This window comes from Sinohyriopsis cumingii, chromosome 2 (genome assembly GCF_028554795.1).
Source record: "Sinohyriopsis cumingii isolate HCF-2022 chromosome 2, ASM2855479v2, whole genome shotgun sequence".
Taxonomy (NCBI): Eukaryota; Metazoa; Mollusca; class Bivalvia; order Unionida; family Unionidae; genus Sinohyriopsis; species Sinohyriopsis cumingii.
In genome coordinates this window covers 24155079-24175002 of record NC_142962.1, presented here as the reverse complement: position 1 = coordinate 24175002, position 19924 = coordinate 24155079, and the positions used below count along the sequence as shown (strand labels likewise).

Here is a 19924-nt window from a genome sequence, read left to right as displayed (position 1 = left end):
GAAGAATAGAAAGTCACAATCGGAACTTTTCAGCTTTTTCTGTTGCAATATGCGGTGTGCTTGTCAGAGGCGTGTCACCAAAAACATAACATAGATGTGTATTACTACAACAACTTCCGAGGTTATTTCAACCTAGCCGCGAGATGTACCGATCGGAGATTTTACGTGATCACTACTGACAACAGAGGATAATAACAAAATGGCGACCATGGTCAGACTTGTACAGCAGACAGATAAAGTGATTGAAACTGTGTACAGTAGAAAAAAGTACGTTATTTATTTTGGGATTTAGCTTACAATATTGCTTTTTTAATCACAAGTTTTATTACTTGTTAAACTATTGTGAACAAAAGTTACGTATGTGCTGCCTTAGAATCACCTATTAGGATGGTGTACCGTATTCTCGCGGCACTAAAAAAATAACGAATCGTAAATAAACGAGAATAATTTACCTGCTATTGAAAGTTGCCATACTTGTTTATTTTTCATATATTTCCAATCCTATTTGCACGAAATATTGTAAAGGATGACAGTTTTTCTATATACAACTAAAAAACAACCTACAGTGTCTAATGCCACATAAAATTAGATACTCGTAATGCAAATAATGTAATTTTTTTATGGGAACCCAACCAGGGTAAAAAAATAACACAATTTCAGTAATTGCACACAGCATCGTCATGGTAGCAGAAATTTAAAATGACCAACTTGCCTAGCTTTTATGGATATGCCATTAAAGGTATAGATTTGTCACTTTGTTAAGGCATTTATGCTGTTTTGTGGAAATAGCACACTGCGATTTTCACTCTGTGACGGGATGATTGTTATGCCATCACTGTGGTAAGTGTGTGGTGGGTGGCTTACAATATTTATTTAAATTATAGAAGTCATCGCTCCGGTGGCCTGGTGGTTAGAGCATCCACCTCTAATGCAGTAGGTCATGGGTTTAATCCCCGGATGAGTCATACCAAAGGCTTTAAAAAATGGTACTAACAGCTGCCTCGCTTGGCGCTCAGCATTAAGAGGTGAGTGTTAGGACTGGTTGGCCTGATATCAGGATAATGTGACTAGGTGGGACATCATGCTACATGTCTGCGGCATGATGCCCCAGTGCTAGACATCATTATAAACTGTCACACTGCAGATATTGTAGTGATATGACTGAAAAATTGTTAAAGCTACGGTAAAAATCTAGATCACACACACACACACATTATAGAAGTCCCACCCAGGTTCGATTTTGGTTGGAAGTTAAATTAGTGAAAGATAAATGTAAAGCTCTGAGCAGCAATGCTGACAGTTAAATGATTGAATATACAAAAAAGTGAAATTCAACTGATAACAATTTAATGACAATTCAATAATTAAATGATTATTATTTCCCAAGTACTCCTTCCGCACGACCCACAGTGATAGTCTATTGCATCATTTGATTTGTAGTGTGAGATAGCTTTCCACCTGTCTTTGTATTCTACTCATCTGTGTATTCTTCTCTCTTATTCCTGCAATTCCTTCTCTTCCTCCCAACTTCCTCCAAATTCCTTCTCCTCCTTGACTCCCCTATACTCCTCTTCCTCCACTTTCTCCTCCTTGACTCCTTTTCCTCCTCCTCCTTGACTCTCTTCACTGACTGGACTTGTTGACTCTGACTGCTCTGCTAGTCTCCCTTCATTCTCCCCTCATAGAGACTTGTGACTTAACTGAACTGGAAGTTCTGTCCCCCAAAAAGCTTCCTGTGAAAACACAAGGATGGTACAATATTTTCCTTAGCCTTTACATCTCAAGCCACACCCAGCCTATCATCAGATAACGGCTTTTAAGTTTCTTTGGTCACACATTCATTTACATTGAAATACTCATACATTCTTGTATGGTAAAATAATGTTATAGTAAAAGCACCATATCAATTACTTCTCATACACACATCAATAAATTGTGTCACATCAGTACATATTCCTAATCCCATTATATTAAACAATATGACAGCAATCAGATGCATTTCTTTACATTACAACTCATACAAAGTACACAAATATTCATATATCAATGTATCCATATTAGCTAATCTTACACACATCAACCATTTTCCATATTCACAATTCAAGCATGTGTAAAATGAACATATCACATGAATAAGTGCACTAGGTTAGTACAGAGTAGCCTAATAGCCAATTACAAAATTATTTCTGACCACAAGCTAACAATCTACATAATTCTCTACAAAATACTCAAACTCATTTCTCAAATATGCATGTAAATTAAACACTACAAAGGTAATTCTACATACTTAACAATCCTAGTAATTAAGTATACATACTACACATAATTACAATTACAATGCCATAATATTCTGCCAAAATTGAGCAAATAACCTACTGACCTTTATGAAGCTTTGTCTTTCCTTAGAATCTCCTGAGTTTTACCGCCAAATCTCAGAGTAACCCTATATTGCTCATCAATCTTCCCAGGTGAAACTAAATTTTCTCTTGCTAGTTAGAAGCAGTAATTCAGATTGAAATTGTTATCACACCCTCCATCTCAATGCCAATTAGATGTCTCTTTGATTCGTTCCAATCAAACTTAGCAGACAATGTCCTTCTCACTGTCTGTCCATGTAGGGACGGATTTAGAACACACCCTGTTTCCCCCTCGTGGTTTCTCTGATCTTTGTAACACACAGGTGGGAAGTTGCTCAATTTAATGCCTGTGCCAATTCAAGATGCCGGATCTTCTCTCTGGTAATGGTAACCTTGTGTAAGAGATTAACTCTAGCCAGTGGCTATGTTCAGACGTCAAACAATGCTTGTACTAATACCTTAGTTTATACATAACTTACAAACTGGTGCTGAGCAAGCGTGATACACTCCTTCAGTTCCCTCTTTGTTAAGTATAAGAATTAAATGCCTATTATGTATTCATTTAAGAAACTTTTGTACTAATTTATACGAATTACTGATATAATTCCATTTATATATTTTGGCATATCATCAATTATATTAGTTAGTAGTCTTAGAATGTAAGTCCTCAACCCTGATATTTATGTTTTATGCATCGAGGTCTTACTGCCTAAATAACAGCACTGTGTATCTTGTTTTGATGTCAACTGATATCATTACTAAAGTCAAATTTTCAGGAATATCTCACACACTTGGAAGAACCTTAATGATGCTTTTCTACAAATTAAAGTCATAATGTTTTAGTCAGACTTTACTTACTCCGATGTCTTTGTTCAAATAAATTCAAATTCTCACACAAGGAAATGGACCTGTTTTCAAGTTTGATTGGCCTACATTTCAGTTGGTTGGAAAGCGATGGAAGCCAGGAATATATAAAGCCAATCATCATTTTATAAACATATTTTTGTTTGGAAGAAGGGATTCACATAACATTGTGTATGAGACCGAGTAAATCAATGGTTTGAATTTCAGAAGGGGGATGGGCTAAAAAGAAATGCTGGTCAATTACAGTGTAGTATTCTTTTCTTTCAGTGATGCAGAGTTTGCAAGGTTACAAGAATACCAAGCTGCTGTGAAAATCCAGTCATGGTTCAGAGGTACAAGGATAAGATCATATCTCCGGTAAGTTAAAATTGAAGCTGAATTAGTTGTGAAGAACTGACAAAATCACATCTCTGGTAAGTTAAAATTGAAGCTCATTTAGTCTGGAAGAAGTGATTTGATAGGTATGTGAGTAATAATAGCTATAAATCAATCTCTGGGCTAGTCAAATGCTTAATGCTACAGTTAAATACCTCAAATTTTTGGTAATTGGCACATGTAGTTAGTCAAAAGCAATTAAAAGAATAGATGTTCTGTCTTCTGCATGCACATACAGTTAAGAACGGAACTTAGCTTCTAGTGGTCCTTCAAAGCCTGAATAAACGATGCAACAATATTATTGATTATACTGAGTTTTTAAATAGATAGGCATATTGTTTTCATTTTTTACTTCTGACATTCTCAATGCACTCATAGTTGTTCTACACTCTTCACTATATTTATCAGAAGGTTACCTGTACTTAGTTATACCTGTATGTAATATATGACAGAATCTCATGAACTCATCTAGTTTTACAGTTTTTAATGGCATTCGGTGATGCAAGTACATATGTTTACCATATGAAGATATGCATTATGCTGATCAATTATTGTTCTTTCATGGTTTTTGTAAGAGTTATTGCCCATTGGCTTGCAATGGAAGTCATCAAGTCTTGCACTTGTTTCAATAATGTTTTTATTTTCACTGTGTCATCACTATTTAGATAGTAATATACATTAAAGATTTCATCTTTGCCTTTTCTTATGCAGTGAAAAGACATCAACTTAAGCTATTGAAGAAATTAAATGAATCCCAAAAGAACATTGGTATACTAAACATATATCAATCCAGCTATGACACTTTTCTCACATTGATTAGTACAGTTATAGGAATTCCTTTTCTTCCAAGATAATGGTCAGTAGAGCAAGAGAGACAGGTTTATTTGCTATTTCATATCACTACTTTTGTCACAATTTTCTCACATTGATTAGTACAATTATAGGAATTCCTTTTCTTCCAAGATGATGGTCAGTCGAGCAAGAGAGACAGGTTTATTTGCTATTTCATATTACTACTTTTGTCACAATTTTCTCACATTGATTAGTACAATTATAGGAATTCCTTTTCTTCCAAGATAATGGTCAGTAGAGCAAGAGAGACAGGTATATTTTACATGAAAGAAACAGAAGCTGTATCTTACAGGAGTTAATTCTTCAACATAACTCTGGTTGTGAATTCATGGCAATAGCAAACTTATTGGTATATTTAAATGTGAGCAATAAAGATCACTCAACAGGAAAACTTTTTCCTATAAGGTTAATGAAAAACAAATATACATAAATGAATACAGTTTCAAAAGGTACAGTTTTTCATTGCAGTGTATGCTTAGAAATCACTTTATTTTCTACTCTTACAAGCCTTGTACCCAAAGATTTTATGTAACATTTTTAAAATGGATACCTTCTTTTCACACCAATTTTTTTTCTCTTTCATAGCCACCTTAAAAACTGTGCAATTGAAGTTCAGAGAAAATGGAGAGGATTTCTGGGTCGAAAATATTACAGAATATTTGTCAAGGTATACCATAATGGTCACTGATGAAGTCTTATTAAAATAAGCTAATTTGTAGACATGGCTTTGTCTCTTGTCAGATATTTCATGTAATAGATCAAGGGAGAAGTGGAGTAAAGCAAGACAAGCAATATATATATATATATATATATATATATATATATATATATATATATATATATATATATATATATATATAGATATATATATATAGATATATATATATATATGCACATGTGTGTTGTTTTCATTCTCTTGTTTGAATTATGCCCTAAATTTTACAGTATGCATATTTACATTTAACATAGGTTTTTAGCAATAATTTATTTTCAAGTAGAACATTTTCTGAGTTCTATCTATATTATAAACACATTTGGTGCATGGTAAAAAAACACCTTCATATTCATATGCTGTGTATTTTAGCAATAAGACTTACAAAGAGAACAACAGAAGCTATACATTGTAATGAATTTTAACTGAGTAACAAGAATACAGTATTGTAATTGCAAGTTAGTACAAATGTTTAATAAACTACCCCTAATCAATAATTTTTCTTTTTACTTTTTGAAAGTTCTCTACAAAATGGCAGTTGAAAAGATTTCTAAACTTGTTTGAAACAACCCCTGTACTATGTACATGAGAGCAAATGCACACATCTTTCAGATCATAGTGTTTGTCCTAATTTCTTCAAATATTTTTTACCTTAATTGTATATAGACAACACACTGAAGAATTAAAGTCAGTATATGAATGAACTAAACTCTTTTTTTCCAACCGAATCAACACAGCCAACATGCACGTGCATCTATTTTTAGAAAGAGGGGTTTTCTTATTATAACCACTCATTTTATAGCTTTGTTATAACAGTCCATTGATAGGATTTCAAATGTAAGGTTTTATTATTTGTTTACTTACTTGTAGTAAAATTAGGCATTGGTTAAATAGCATTTGCTTTGCTGTTTTTCTTTTCTTATTTTCACAAATATGAGTAAACTCAGAATACAACCTTGACCGTACAGAGTTTCTTGTATTCCACAACATAGCATTGTCCCATGTGTTTCTGACCTACATAATTGCATTTTAAATTTAAATCTTCAATAACAAAATATTTAGACTCTGCTTTCTATGAATTGTATATATCCTGAATATATTTGCCCAATTGTTTACAAAAAGAGACAAACTAATAAAGTGGTACTTCCCAGACACAGCAATGTCTGCCATTATTTCCCCTTGACAAGTTTACTTAAGATTCCAAACTGATTTTTCTGAAGAAAATAATGTACAAGTGGAAGTTAAAATATTTATGTTCCAGATTCTATTCTTAAAACACATTGCTATTTACATATGTTTAAGTTTCAAAACACAAGTTAGTATGTTTTTGTCATCAAATGATTAATTTGTGGAAATCAGGCAGTGATAGTTGCTAACTTACTTGGGAAAGGGTTGATGGTCAGTTAGTTATCAAAACACATGCCTCTGAATGTGCAAGAGTTTGTTTGTCGACATAATTGATATCAACACCAACTATTTAGATAGCTTGAAGTCTACATTTCGCCTTCAGGCACAACATAACACTGGAGCTAACGTGGCTAAGGCGAGGGAGCATATAAAAAAGGATGGTCATTCAATGTTCCTCTAAAAAATCATGGGGCAAAGTTGTTTTCACTCTCCTAACAGAAAAAGTTGAAGTTTACATTTTTTAAGTCACTTAGTTACCCACTTTGTTTGGTAGCATGATCCCTGAAGTAAATTGTATCAGTTTAGGTCAGTGATGCAAATCTCTTGATAAGTAATATGAACAAGGGTTGAAAATTCACCTACCTAGCTTGAAAGGGTAAGTAAAAATGTCCAGTGGTCACGTATCACTTATCTGATCAGGCAAGTTATGATTCAGGGTTGATCATTTTTTTCTCTCAGCTGGTGTAAGAAGGATAGCAGAATAAGTTCCATAAAAAGACAAACTTTTACATGATCTAATTCAAGTCATTAACACTGTCAGTGTTTAGAGTTTATTCTGGGCAAGTAAAATATTTTATTACTTGCCTGACTGAACAAAAGCATTTTTAGAAATTTTTCAACACCTGATGAAGACTGGATAATCTGCTTAAAAATGCTTTAGTGTTGTACAATTAGTGTTTCTAAACTGTCTTCAGAGATACCATGCACTAGCTCTCATTTAGACTTTTAAGGACTAATAATAATTCTTAGCTATCATTATTATTCTGGTGACCATTTTTATAAATGATGATGTTCAAGGACAGTGAAAAACCTTTATTGTCTCTTCTTGATAGGATACATGATAACCATTTCAGTACTAGAAAGTTTTGACAATTTATATGTGTCTGTGTTAAGCAATGGATTTTCTTCTAGTGGCCAGCTTCCATCATGTGGCATCTACAGTATCCATTAATACAAGTTTATTTGACATCCCTCCTAAACTATTTGGAAGATTGCAACCAAACTTACAAATTTTTTCGTAAAGTCTTGTTGGTTCTAAACGAAAATGGATCCAATTGTTTATCTCATATGGCCATAATGGCAGTCATTTTGAAAATTGCTGCTACTCTAGAATGGATGGTTGTATTGACATGAGGTTTTCACTGATAGTCTTTTTGTGATGGCAAGTTGGTACTAAGTGAAAATGATGCTGATCAAATATCCAGTTTTGATAATTGCATTACTTCTCCTTCAAAATGATTGGTCATATCAATATGGAGTTTTCACTGATAAACCTCTTATGATGTTTGGTTGGTCATATCAATATGGAATTTTCACTGATAAACCTCTTATGATGTTTGGTTGGTCATATCAATATGGAATTTTCACTGATAAACCTCTTACGATGTCTGGTTGGTCATATCAATATGGAGTTTTCACTGATAAACCTCTTATGATGTCTGGTTGGTCATATCAGTATGGAATTTTCACTGATAAACCTCTTATGATGTTTGGTTGGTCATATCAATATGGAGTTTTCACTGATAAACCTCTTATGATGTTTGGTTGGTCATATCAATATGGAGTTTTCACTGATATACCTCTTATGATGTTTGGTTGGTCATATCAGTATGGAGTTTTCACTGATAAACCTCTTATGATGTTTGGTTGGTCATGTCAATATGGAGTTTTCACTGATAAACCTCTTATGATGTCTGGTTGGTCATATCAATATGGAGTTTTCACTGATAAACCTCTTATGATGTTTGGTTGGTCATATCAATATGGAATTTTCACTGATAAACCTCTTATGATGTTTGGTTGGTCATATCAATATGGAGTTTTCACTGATAAAGGCCTTTAGAAAGCTCAGGGCAGATTTGTTAAGTGAAATTAATTATTAGGATAAAAATATGGACCTTTTAACTATTCATATGTGATGTTGACTCTTTTATTACTTGTGAATTTATGTATTTCAGTTAATGAAATATGAGCATCTTCCATGATATTTCTCCAGTTTAATAGCATGCTGGGTTTTGTTTGTATATGTGTGTATAAATGTTTGTCTTTCTCATACAGTTATGTAATATATATGTATGTAGGGTTAGGATACACAACTATGAGGGCCAAAACCTTGCTGTATACTGCATTAGGTGGTGATGGATGAGATGAAGACCTGCCAGCCCTTAAGATTTTGCCTTAAGTCTTATGGAAATGACCCTTAAAATACAGACTTACAGAATAAAAGTACAAATTATGGAAATATAATTGGTTATGGTAACATCTGGACACTGACTTGTTGATTTGAGCATGCCACATGGTGGGAAAGATGTTTGCCATTGCTGTGTCCCACATGATTTCTTTTATTAAGGATTATGTTAAGTTGATAGATATCAAGAAACCATTGAGTGCCATTGGTTATGGAATTGGAGTTGTGAAACTACTAAAGGTAATTAAGGTTCAAGTAACTTAATAAACTTTTGAGTTGAACACAGTGTTTACTGTTGCTGCATCAGTCTTGAATAACACTTCTTGACTTTTAATTGTATGTTTTTCAGCTTGACAGTAGCAGTACATGATATTTTGTTACAACTTACTGAACTTACAGAAAAAAATTGACTACCTTACTGAGGTCTTTTGCTAGGTTTCAGTTGAAAAAAATTGGATAATCAATGTTTGGTTAATAGAGGCTCTGCAATATGGATTTTTGAAAAAGGAAGGTCATTTCTTAGGCTAGAATATCAGATGGATAGTGTTGCAAATTACCCAGTAACTGTATTTTTGTGGGAATGTTATCTCACAGCCTTATAAGAACATACCTTAGCATAAAGCTGTCTCACTTATAACACAGGTCAGTCCTTAGCTCCCATGAGCAGATTGAAAAGAGAGAGTTCTTTATTAGCTCCCTTTAGAAGTATTGAAATGATGGAGTACTGTATTGGCACTCTTTAAAAGTATTGAAATGATGGAGTACTGTATTGGCACTCTTTAAAGTATTGAAATGATGGAGTACTGTATTGGCACTCTTTAAAAGTATTGAAATGATGGAGTACTGTATTGGCACTCTTTAAAAGTATTGAAATGATGGAGTACTGTATTGGCACTCTTTAAAAGTATTGAAATGATGGAGTACTGTATTGGCTTTCTTTAAAAGTATTGAAATGATGGAGTACTGTATTGGTTTCCTTGAACAGTATTGAAAATAAGTACTGCATTCATAAGGTGGTCAATCTTTTTTGTAAAGCTTACCATGATATATTACTGGGTAGTGTGCAAATTCAAGGCTTTATAAATTATTGTCTAAAACAACTAAGAAATGATTTTAAAATTACTTTAATGCCAGGCCTAATAATGTCCAGAAAGACCATCCAATAACATTTCACTGCTCACTGTTAAGTAATGATACAAATCTACAAGTTTAATTAGAAATGGCCAAGTTCCTAATGAGTTTCTGATGAATAATTCAGTCATACAACAAGCTTTGTTACAGTTACAAAGGACATAACTTCTCAGGAGTTTGTGATGAGTACTTCAGCTCTGTTAAAGGTTAATTACAAAGGACATAACTCCTCCAGAGTTTGTGATGTTTACTTTGAATATGTAACAAGATTAATTACAAAGACCTAACTTCTTATGAGTTTCTAATGTGTCCTTCAAAATTGCCACAAGGTTAATTACAAAGGACATAGATTCTCAGGAGTTTGTGATGAGTACTTCAGCAATATTACAAGGTTAATTACAAAGACTTAACTTATCAGGAGTTTCTGATGAGTGCTTTGACTTTGCTTCAAGAATAATTACAGAAGACTTAACTTCATACAAGTTTCTGATGAGTATTTATGCTTGGCTACAAGAATAATTACAAAGACCTAACTTCACACAAGTTTCTGAGGAGCACTTCATTATTGAAAAAGTAAATATTATTAGTACACAGACCTGTACAAATGTAGATTGTGTCTTTCAACAGCTAATACTGATGAACAGATAAATCAACAGCTTAATGATTTACCATCTGTTTGTTACCAGGATTGGTATTAAACTAGCCCAAACATTACACAGATCTGTACAAATATAAATGGTATTTATCAGTGGTAGTCCAAAAAGTAAGTAAATATGTAGACGGTACTTTAAAACATATATACCTTACATCATTATAATTTCAGACATGGTAATACTTTCTCCATTTTTTCATATTATTTTCAGAACCAAACCCTGGTGATGAAATTAAATCATTACAATGCCATGGCTACAAAGGTACATCTTTGATTATTCTTCCAGAATAATTTCATTATAATATTTGAATTTTGGTTATTAGCATTAAAGGTTTCCTCTGTATGCTGCACAGATTCTCCTTTTGTACATTTTCATAGGCTTCCCTGAAGTAGATATTTTAGTCTCTGATCCATAACTAGTACATGCTATATAAATTCTCTTTTTATGAAATTTGTTAAAGAAGTCTTCCAATCAACTATAAATGAATCATTACTGAAAATATGGACAGAGGATATTTTATTGATTTTAACATTGAATAAGTTAGTGCTGAAAATAAAGCACACAATTTTATTTAAGAAGTTAGCCCACTGAAAGCAGTATTTATCCTGATACAGGTTTACAAAATTTTCTTTATGATAATAATTTTTTTTGTAGATTCAGAAGATTTGGCGAGGATACTATGTTAGGAAATATGTCTACAACTACTACAGTCGTAAACGCTACCTGGAAGCACTTCAGATAAAGAACGAGATCATAAGGTAGGATTTGCCAAATCACTGTCTGGTTTCCTTGCCTGCAGAGTTTTGCTGTGTCATACAAAAACATAATTTTAAGCTGCCAGTCATACTCATATGATTGCAATTTTCAAAATATCCCTTACATCCATGATGGGGTTATTTGGAGCATTGTCAAACACTACCAAAAGTATAATCTTCTTAACAGAGTCCTGAATTGGAAAAGGATTTAGAAGCTTATTAATGCTTTGAGCAAGGTATCACCAGTTACTTAAAGGTTTTGTTTCAAATTGTATCCAGTAGAATGCACAGAAGCACATCTTTTTCAGTAACAGGTGCCATTTTCGGGAGGTGTAGCTGTATGATAGTTTAAAACAAAGTTTGAATTGCTGATCCAGATAAAGGAAGATGACTGAAAAATCTAGAATTACTATATAGCATTTGAATGGGGCACATAAAGTTTATAATGGTATTATTAAAATGTAGAATTAGTATATAGCATTTGAATGGGGCACATAAAGTTTATAATGGTATTATTAAAATCTAGAATTAGTATATAGCATTTGAATGGGGCACATAAAGTTTATAATGGTATTATTAAAATCTAGAATTAGTATATAGCATTTGAATGGGGCACATAAAGTTTATAATGGTATTATTAAAATCTAGAATTAGTATATAGCATTTGAATGGGGCACATAAAGTGTATAATGGTATTATTAAAATCTAGAATTAGTATATAGCATTTGAATGGGGCACATAAAGTTTATAATGGTATTATTAAAATCTAGAATTAGTATATAGCATTTGAATGGGGCACATAAAGTTTATAATGGTATTATTAAAATCTAGAATCAGTATATAGCATTTGAATGGGGCACATAAAGTGTATAATGGTATTATTAAAATCTAGAATTAGTATATAGCATTTGAATGGGGCACATGAAGCTTATAATGGTGTTATTAAAATCTAGAATTAGTATATAGCATTTGAATGGGGCACATAAAGTTTATAATGGTATTATTAAAAAAGTAATAGTCATAAGAATGAATTTAAAAAACTCAAAATACAAGAAATATTAAATAGATAGAATCATTGTTTTCATACCTTTGAGCATTAGATAATGGCTGAACCATTTTATTTCAGTGTATCAGTAATTTATTATCATCTCACTTCACCTTATATTTAAAATGACTGCAAAATAAAGATGTCACTGGAACCAAAGAATATGTTAATTAGATAATCTGTATTATATTTGAACATAATTTACATAGGTTATATCAAATTACCCCACCCCTTTCAAGTATAAACCACAAAGTAAATCTGAGAAACCTTCCACCACTATCAAGAAAGATGGCAGCAAGAGTTTTATTCATCCATCTCAAAGTGTTGCCAGTAAAACGACAAGTTAAATCCAAGCACTGACTAAAGCATGTATGATTACATGTATATGTACCTTGTTATAGATAAGACTGGGTATATAATGCTACTTTGCTTTTTAGTTTTGTATTGGATCTGTGAAGTTGCTGCTTTTCATGATGTACCAGATTTCATGGGCTCCCATTTTTATTTGTGGTACCATTTTTTGTGGAGGATAAATTTTTTGGGGGTACCAATTTTTGTGGATTTCATGATTGCTTCAAATCACAAATTTAAGAACACAGTGAATAATGACTCAGTTGAGGAAACATTATTAACTTTTTTTTACCAAATCCACAAAAGTTTGTGGCAGTTAAAGTTTCAAAACCCTCAAAAATAGATACTGGCCACAACAAATGAATTCGCAGTAAAACAAACAAGGAAAGGGATCTGACTAAATTCAGTCTGTACCATTAAATCATCAGTTAGTGTGTTGTGTCCTTGGGTATGGCACTTTGCTGTACTTTTTCTGCATGATTAGTTTCAAAGGGTACAGATTTGATTCCGACTATTGGATAAGCCTGGATCACTTACCATGGTTTGTCCTTGGATTCTGACCATTGGATAAGTCTGGATTACCTACCATGGTGTGCCCTTGGGCATGAAACATGAAAAAACAAATCAATGGATAAGCCTGGATTGCTTACCACGGTTTGTCCTTGGATTCTGACCATTGGATACACCTGGATTGCCTACCATGATGTGCCCTTGGGCATAAAACATGAAAAACCAAATCACTGGATAAGCCTGGATTGCTTACCATGGTGTGTCCTTAGGCACAAAACAGTAAAAACCCAACCTAACCAAAAAAGATTTCTGTACAGCTCAGTGGAAGGATGTAAGGGCAAAAGTAACTTAATCTGTATCTGCTCTTGTATGTTTTATGTCACAACATAATCAGTGAGAAAAATATTGAGTGTGTGTAATTTTATGTCACAACATAATCAGTGAGAAAAATATTGAGTGTGTATAATTTTATGTCACATGATAATCAAAGAGAAGTATTGAGTGTAATTTTATGTCACATCATAATCAAAGAGAAATATTGAGTGTGTGTAATTTTATGTCACAACATAATCAGAGAGAAAAATATTGAGTGTGTGTAATTTTATGACACATCATAATCAAAGAGAAATATTGAGTGTATAATTTTATGACACATCATAATCAAAGAGAAATATTGAGTGTGTAATTTTATGTCACAAAGAGAAATATTGAGTGTGTATAATTTTATGTCACATCATAATCAAAGAGAAATATTGAGTGTGTATAATTTTATGTCACATGATAATCAAAGAGAAATAATGAGTGTGCATAATTTTGTCACATAATCAGAGAGAAATATTGAGTGCGTGTAATTTTGTCACATCATAATCAGTGAGAGAAATATTGAGTGTGTAATTTTATGTCACATCATAATCAAAAAAGAAATATTGAGTGTATGTAATTTTATGTCACATTATAATCAAAGAGAAATATTGAGTATAATTTTTTGTCACATCATAACCAAAGAGAAATATTGAGTGTGTGTAATTTTATGTCAAAACATAATCAGAGAGAGAAATATTGAGTGTGTAATTTTATGACATATCATAATCAAAGAAATATTGAGTGTGTAATTTTATGACACATCATAATCAAAGAAATATTGAGTGTGTGTAATTTTATGTCACAGCATGATCAGAGAGAGAAATATTGAGTGTGTAATTTTATGTCACAGCATAATCAGAGAGAGAAATATTGAGTGTGTGTAATTTTATGACACATCATAATCAAAGAAATATTGAGTGTGTGTAATTTTATGACACATCATAATCAAAGAAATATTGAGTGTGTGTAATTTTATGTCACAACATAATCAGAGAGAGAAATATTGAGTGTGTATAATTTTTGGATCTTGGCAGGAGTGAATTAGAAGAGTATGCAGAACAACAGGAGCAAAGAAGACGTCGACAACAGATGATGGAGGAAAAAAAGAAACAAGAATATGAGGCCAGAAAGAACCATTACCTCATCAGCACCCAAGTAATTCCAGGCATCTTCAGTTCCCCATTCCAACCGTTAGTATCTAATTTTGTATCTTCAGCTCACCAGTTCAGTTTACCTATCCCCTGACTTCTAATTGTTACAAGCATAGGAAACTAATTTTCAGAAACATCCTTGACTGCAATGGCTCTAATTCAAGGTAGTATACAATGCCTTTGTTGATAATTACTTTGCAATAGGGTATATTTGGATTATGCTGTATTTACTGTAAAAATTTATAAAACATAAATATTGTCAGTATTATTACTCTGACTTTCCATGTAAGTGGTCTTCAGTAGATGCACAATTTTACATTTAACATAATAAACCTTATTTTGAAGTTTCAAATTTCTAAAGATAAACACATTGTTCATTTCACTTTTGAATACTCAAATGGAGCAGTTTACCTTTGAAGCTTTGAACTTAGGCACTAAATTTATTGTAACTGTCAAGATAGATAATTGCCACTTCAACTTAATGTGGTATATCAAAGTCAAGGAAAGGTAATTGCCACTTTAACTTAATGTGGTATATCAAAGTCATGGAAAGGTAATTGCCACTTTAACTTAATGTGGTATATCAAAGTCAAGGAAAGGTAATTGCCAGTTGAACTTAATATGGTATATCAAAGACAAGGAAAAATGGTAGATGCATTTTACCATATATCAGCAGCAACAAAGAACACAATATACTTCTGCCAAATTATATATGTGATACTTACCTGAATTGAGTGTCATAGTCAAACATTCATTTGCATTATAAATATTATTTGTTCTAATTGGCATGTAGTCTGTTTCTTTTTAAATACATAGTGATTAGCTACTGTAATTTAAGGCATATACAAATGAAGTAAGGGAGAATGTAGATCTGTCCGCTATCTTACTTATAGATACCCATCGGAATATGAATACATATTACGGAGTGTCAAACCACTTCAGCATAAAAAGACAAACAGGAATGGCAACAGATATGACCCAGCCTGGCAGAGCTATGAGTTACCAAGACCCATGCAACTTCCACCGCTGCCACAGAAGCCTCAGGTATCAGCTTTGTTCCTTCATTATATGGGAATTAGATTTACTATTAGCATACTTTATTTTCCCAGGTATAATATACGTTAAAGTGCAAACAGCATAGCTCTATCTTGATATGCATTGCATAATGTGCTGACTGATCAGGGTGTATACTTTTTTGCTTTACTATGATTTTCAGATGGTGAACAGCATCAAATGTGATTTGCCAGTGCATTTTGTAGTAGTATGTCTGGGTCAATACTGCTTATTGTTGGAGATACATGGATAAATTTGGTTGGTACATAGTCTGATCTCGTTAGTCAGTTTATTTGTCACATAGACACCATGACTATAATGAATTCATTGCATGTTACTTAGAATGATACTGCTTTTTTGTTAGCTTAATCTGGCATTTTTGTCTCACCTGTGATGCATAGGCGAGTCATGGGTATAATTTCCCAACACATCATAATCAGAGGTATCAGCTTTACAGTTTTGATTTTAGCTCAGTTTCGCTGATAATGTTGCATGTACAGTCACAAAACTTGATGGTACTACTTGCCATAGGCAATAGTAGGTCACAGTGACACTGTTACTTACTTTTCATGCTCCAGATAAACAGTGACTTTGAAATAATTGACATTGATATTTTAACTTATTTTCTAATTAGACATTGTCAGACCTGCTTTAAAGGGTTATTAAGCAATCACCGGTCTTAAGAAGACACCTTTTTAGGGGGAACCCTTAAGCCACATTCTTTAAGAAATAAACCTCTATGAAGCTCTTTTCTGCCTTATGAGGTAATTTGTCTCATTTTTGCAATATGGCTGCTTACAAGAGGTTTTACAGTAATTTGGCACCATAATATAACGGATCCCTGGAAAAAGCAAGCATTTAATTTAGACTACAAGAGATAACCTTAGACGTAGAACAACATGTGTAACTTGTATGAATGTCACTTACAACAATATGTGTAATTTGTATGAATGTCACAGAGAACAACATATGTAACTTGTATGAATGTCACTTGGAACAATATGTGTAATTTGTATGAATGTCACAGAGAACAACATATGTAACTTGTATGAATGTCACATAGAACAATATGTGTAATTTGTATGAATATCACAAAGAACATGTGTAACTTGTATGAATGCCACATAGAACAATGTGTAATTTGTATGAATGTCACTTAGAATAATATGTGTAACTTGTATGAATGTCACAGAGAACATGTGTAACTTGTATGAATGTCACATAGAATAACATGTGCAGCTTGTATGAATGTCACAGAGAACATGTGTAACTTGTATGAATGTCACATAGAATAACACGTGCAGCTTGTATGAATGTCACATAGAACAAAATGTGTAATTTGTATGAATATCACAGAACATTATGTGTAATTTGTGTAAATGTCACAGAGAACACAAAGAACAATATGTGTAATTTGTGTAAATGTCACAGAGAACAATATGTGTAACTTGTATGAATGTCACATAGAACAACATGTGTAACTTGTATGAATGTCACAAAGAACAATATGTGTAATTTGTGTAAATGTCACAGAGAACAATATGTGTAACTTGTATGAATGTCACATAGAACAACATGTGTAACTTGTATGAATGTCACAAAGAACAATATGTGTAATTTGTGTAAATGTCACAGAGAACAATATGTGTAATGTGTATGAATGTCACATAGAACAATATGTGTAATTTGTATGAATGTCACTTAGAATAATGTTTAACTTGTGTGAATGTCACAGAGAACTTGTATGAATGTCACAAAGAACAACATGTGTAACTTGTATGAATGTCACAGAGAACAATATGTGTAACTTGTATGAATGTCACAGAGAACAACATGTGTAACTTGTATGAATGTCACAGAGAGCAACATGTGTAACTTGTATGAATGTCACATAGAACAACATGTATAACTTATATGAATGTTACATAGAACAGCATCTGTAACTTATATGAATGTCACACAAACCACTTAAGGAGTTGTCACTGATAGTTCAGTTGGTAGAATACCCATACAGAGTTTGAGTCCAGTGTGTACTTCTTCATGACATTTGATGGAATTGATGGATTATGCATATATAGGCTTGTCATACCTGTGGGATATAAAGGTGTCTAAACATGTGTGATGGTTGATTAAGATAAAAGGATTATCTAGAAATACTTAGAGAATGTATTGCATGAACAGTCATGGATCTTTGCCTTTTTAGCTTTAGTTTATGACCTAGTCTGGTTGCACATGTTTATCTCCTGTAATCTTGACAAAAATGTTTTTCATAAACAAGTAATAATAGAATTGCAGTTAAGGGGGACATACCATAAAGGCCAGAAACACACAACCTCAGAATCTCTTCATTGGATGATATATAAAAAAATGTAACACAGTACCTAATTATATCTAATTATATGAAGATATATCAGTATTCTTCATGATTGGATCTAAGGTCATCATTCAGTTTAGTCTCTTTATATATATAGATATATATATATATATATATATATATATATATATATATATATATATATATATATATATATATGTATGTATGTATGTATGTATGTATGTATGTATGTATATATATATATATATATATATATATATATAATTGTTAATTCATATTATCCATAATACATAAGCAAGTATTTAATGTTAAACTTTGATCTTTTACCAGTGAGCTATATTATAAAAGCAGTCACTTGAAAGCTGTGCATTATATTTTATAACATCATTACAAAACTATACGCCAAGTGGTCTAAAGCGCTGTCCGTTACGGATCACTGCCATCTTACCTCTGTCTGCGTGGGTTCGAGTCTCGGATTCAGCCAACGTGGGTATGTGAGAAAGCTTGCCAGTAGCTTCTCGTGGGTCGGTGGTTCTTTCTGGGGTTTTCCTGGGTTCTTCCTCCACCATTAATACTGGCCGCCATGTATAGCCTATCGTGTGCTGAAAAATGGCGTTAAACCCTACAACAACAACAACAACAACAAAACTATACATTTCTAAATTGTATAAGTTAATTTCTGCAGAATTATTCAGTGAAATGTTTTATTACAAACCATAATATACAGTAACACATAAAGAAGACATGCAACTTCCTGCAGGGTGCAGGCTTAACAAGCAGTTTGTAAAGCCATACCCTTTGATGTAAGGATAAAACCAGGTCATGGGCCAGATCCAGCATGCAGGTCACAGTTTCTGAAAAAAGCTAAACATGCTGCACTTTACTAATTCCATATGTAATGTTTGTATGACAAGTTTTTAAGCTTATAATAAGTAGAATTTTCTTAATTAATAATTTATTTAATTGTCAAATGTGTTGTCTGATTTGCTTTCTAGCAGCTCTTGTGCACCAGCTGTTTAATTGGAAAGGTAATTTTCATTGAAGCACAGATAATTCCAGGTTAGACTTTTCTTTCCACTTGATAATATGGAGGAATCAAGTAGATAAATTAGGCCAGTTTTTTCCAGTATAGTACAGGCTGTGTCTTGAAAGGGTGGTAAAGCTGTATAAATTAAGTATAAAAAATACTTTGCTGTATAAAGTTGTATATGAACCCAGCATTGCTGTGATATAGTATAAGATATTTTCAATAAGAAGCCAGCTTTGCTGTGATGTGGTATATAATGTTTTCAGTATAGCATGCAGTCAGGTTATAATATACTTCAATTCAGTAGCTACATTAAGTAATTTTGTTAGTATTGAAAAGTTATGCAAAATTACTTCTACAATTATTTTTGATGATAGATATGTTTCAGTCGATCTTTTACTGTTCCTTAGTCAGCTGTATTCAGAACTTTTTTTCATGCCTTCTTACATCTGCATTGTCTCAGGCAGATGTAGCTAGATCAGACCAGACAATGGAATTATGACTAACCTTGAAGGCACTGAAATTTAAGATTGATAAGAAAAATCACATTGAGTAGAATAGAAATAGAATATAAAATACATGTATGGAAGAGCCTACATGAGTACTCATTCAGATAAAATGTATTAAAGGATGTCATTCATTCATAACATAGCCTTTGTAGTAAATTTTGAAATTACACATTAGGTTTCATAAATTTAATTTGAAACATAGACAGATATATGATTTTATTTGTCCCTTAATGAATATTGTGATAATACTGTTTTATAGTTAAATAAAACTGAAATACATTCAGAT

At 32.6% G+C, this 19924-nt stretch overlaps 1 protein-coding gene across 1 annotated transcript in view; it reads left to right on the top strand.

Moving 5' to 3' along the window:
- The first annotated feature begins 164 nt into the window (after positions 1 to 164).
- Positions 165 to 19924, top strand: part of LOC149804479 (spermatogenesis-associated protein 17-like) — a 35756-nt gene continuing 15996 nt past the window's right edge. Inside the window, exons 1-7 of the mRNA XM_089940694.1 lie at positions 165 to 267; positions 3489 to 3578; positions 5034 to 5115; positions 10750 to 10800; positions 11194 to 11297; positions 14598 to 14753; positions 15608 to 15758. Coding sequence (XP_089796820.1) covers positions 200 to 267; positions 3489 to 3578; positions 5034 to 5115; positions 10750 to 10800; positions 11194 to 11297; positions 14598 to 14753; positions 15608 to 15758 — 702 coding nt within the window. The 5' untranslated portion in view covers positions 165 to 199. The remainder of the gene's footprint in view (positions 268 to 3488; positions 3579 to 5033; positions 5116 to 10749; positions 10801 to 11193; positions 11298 to 14597; positions 14754 to 15607; positions 15759 to 19924) is intronic.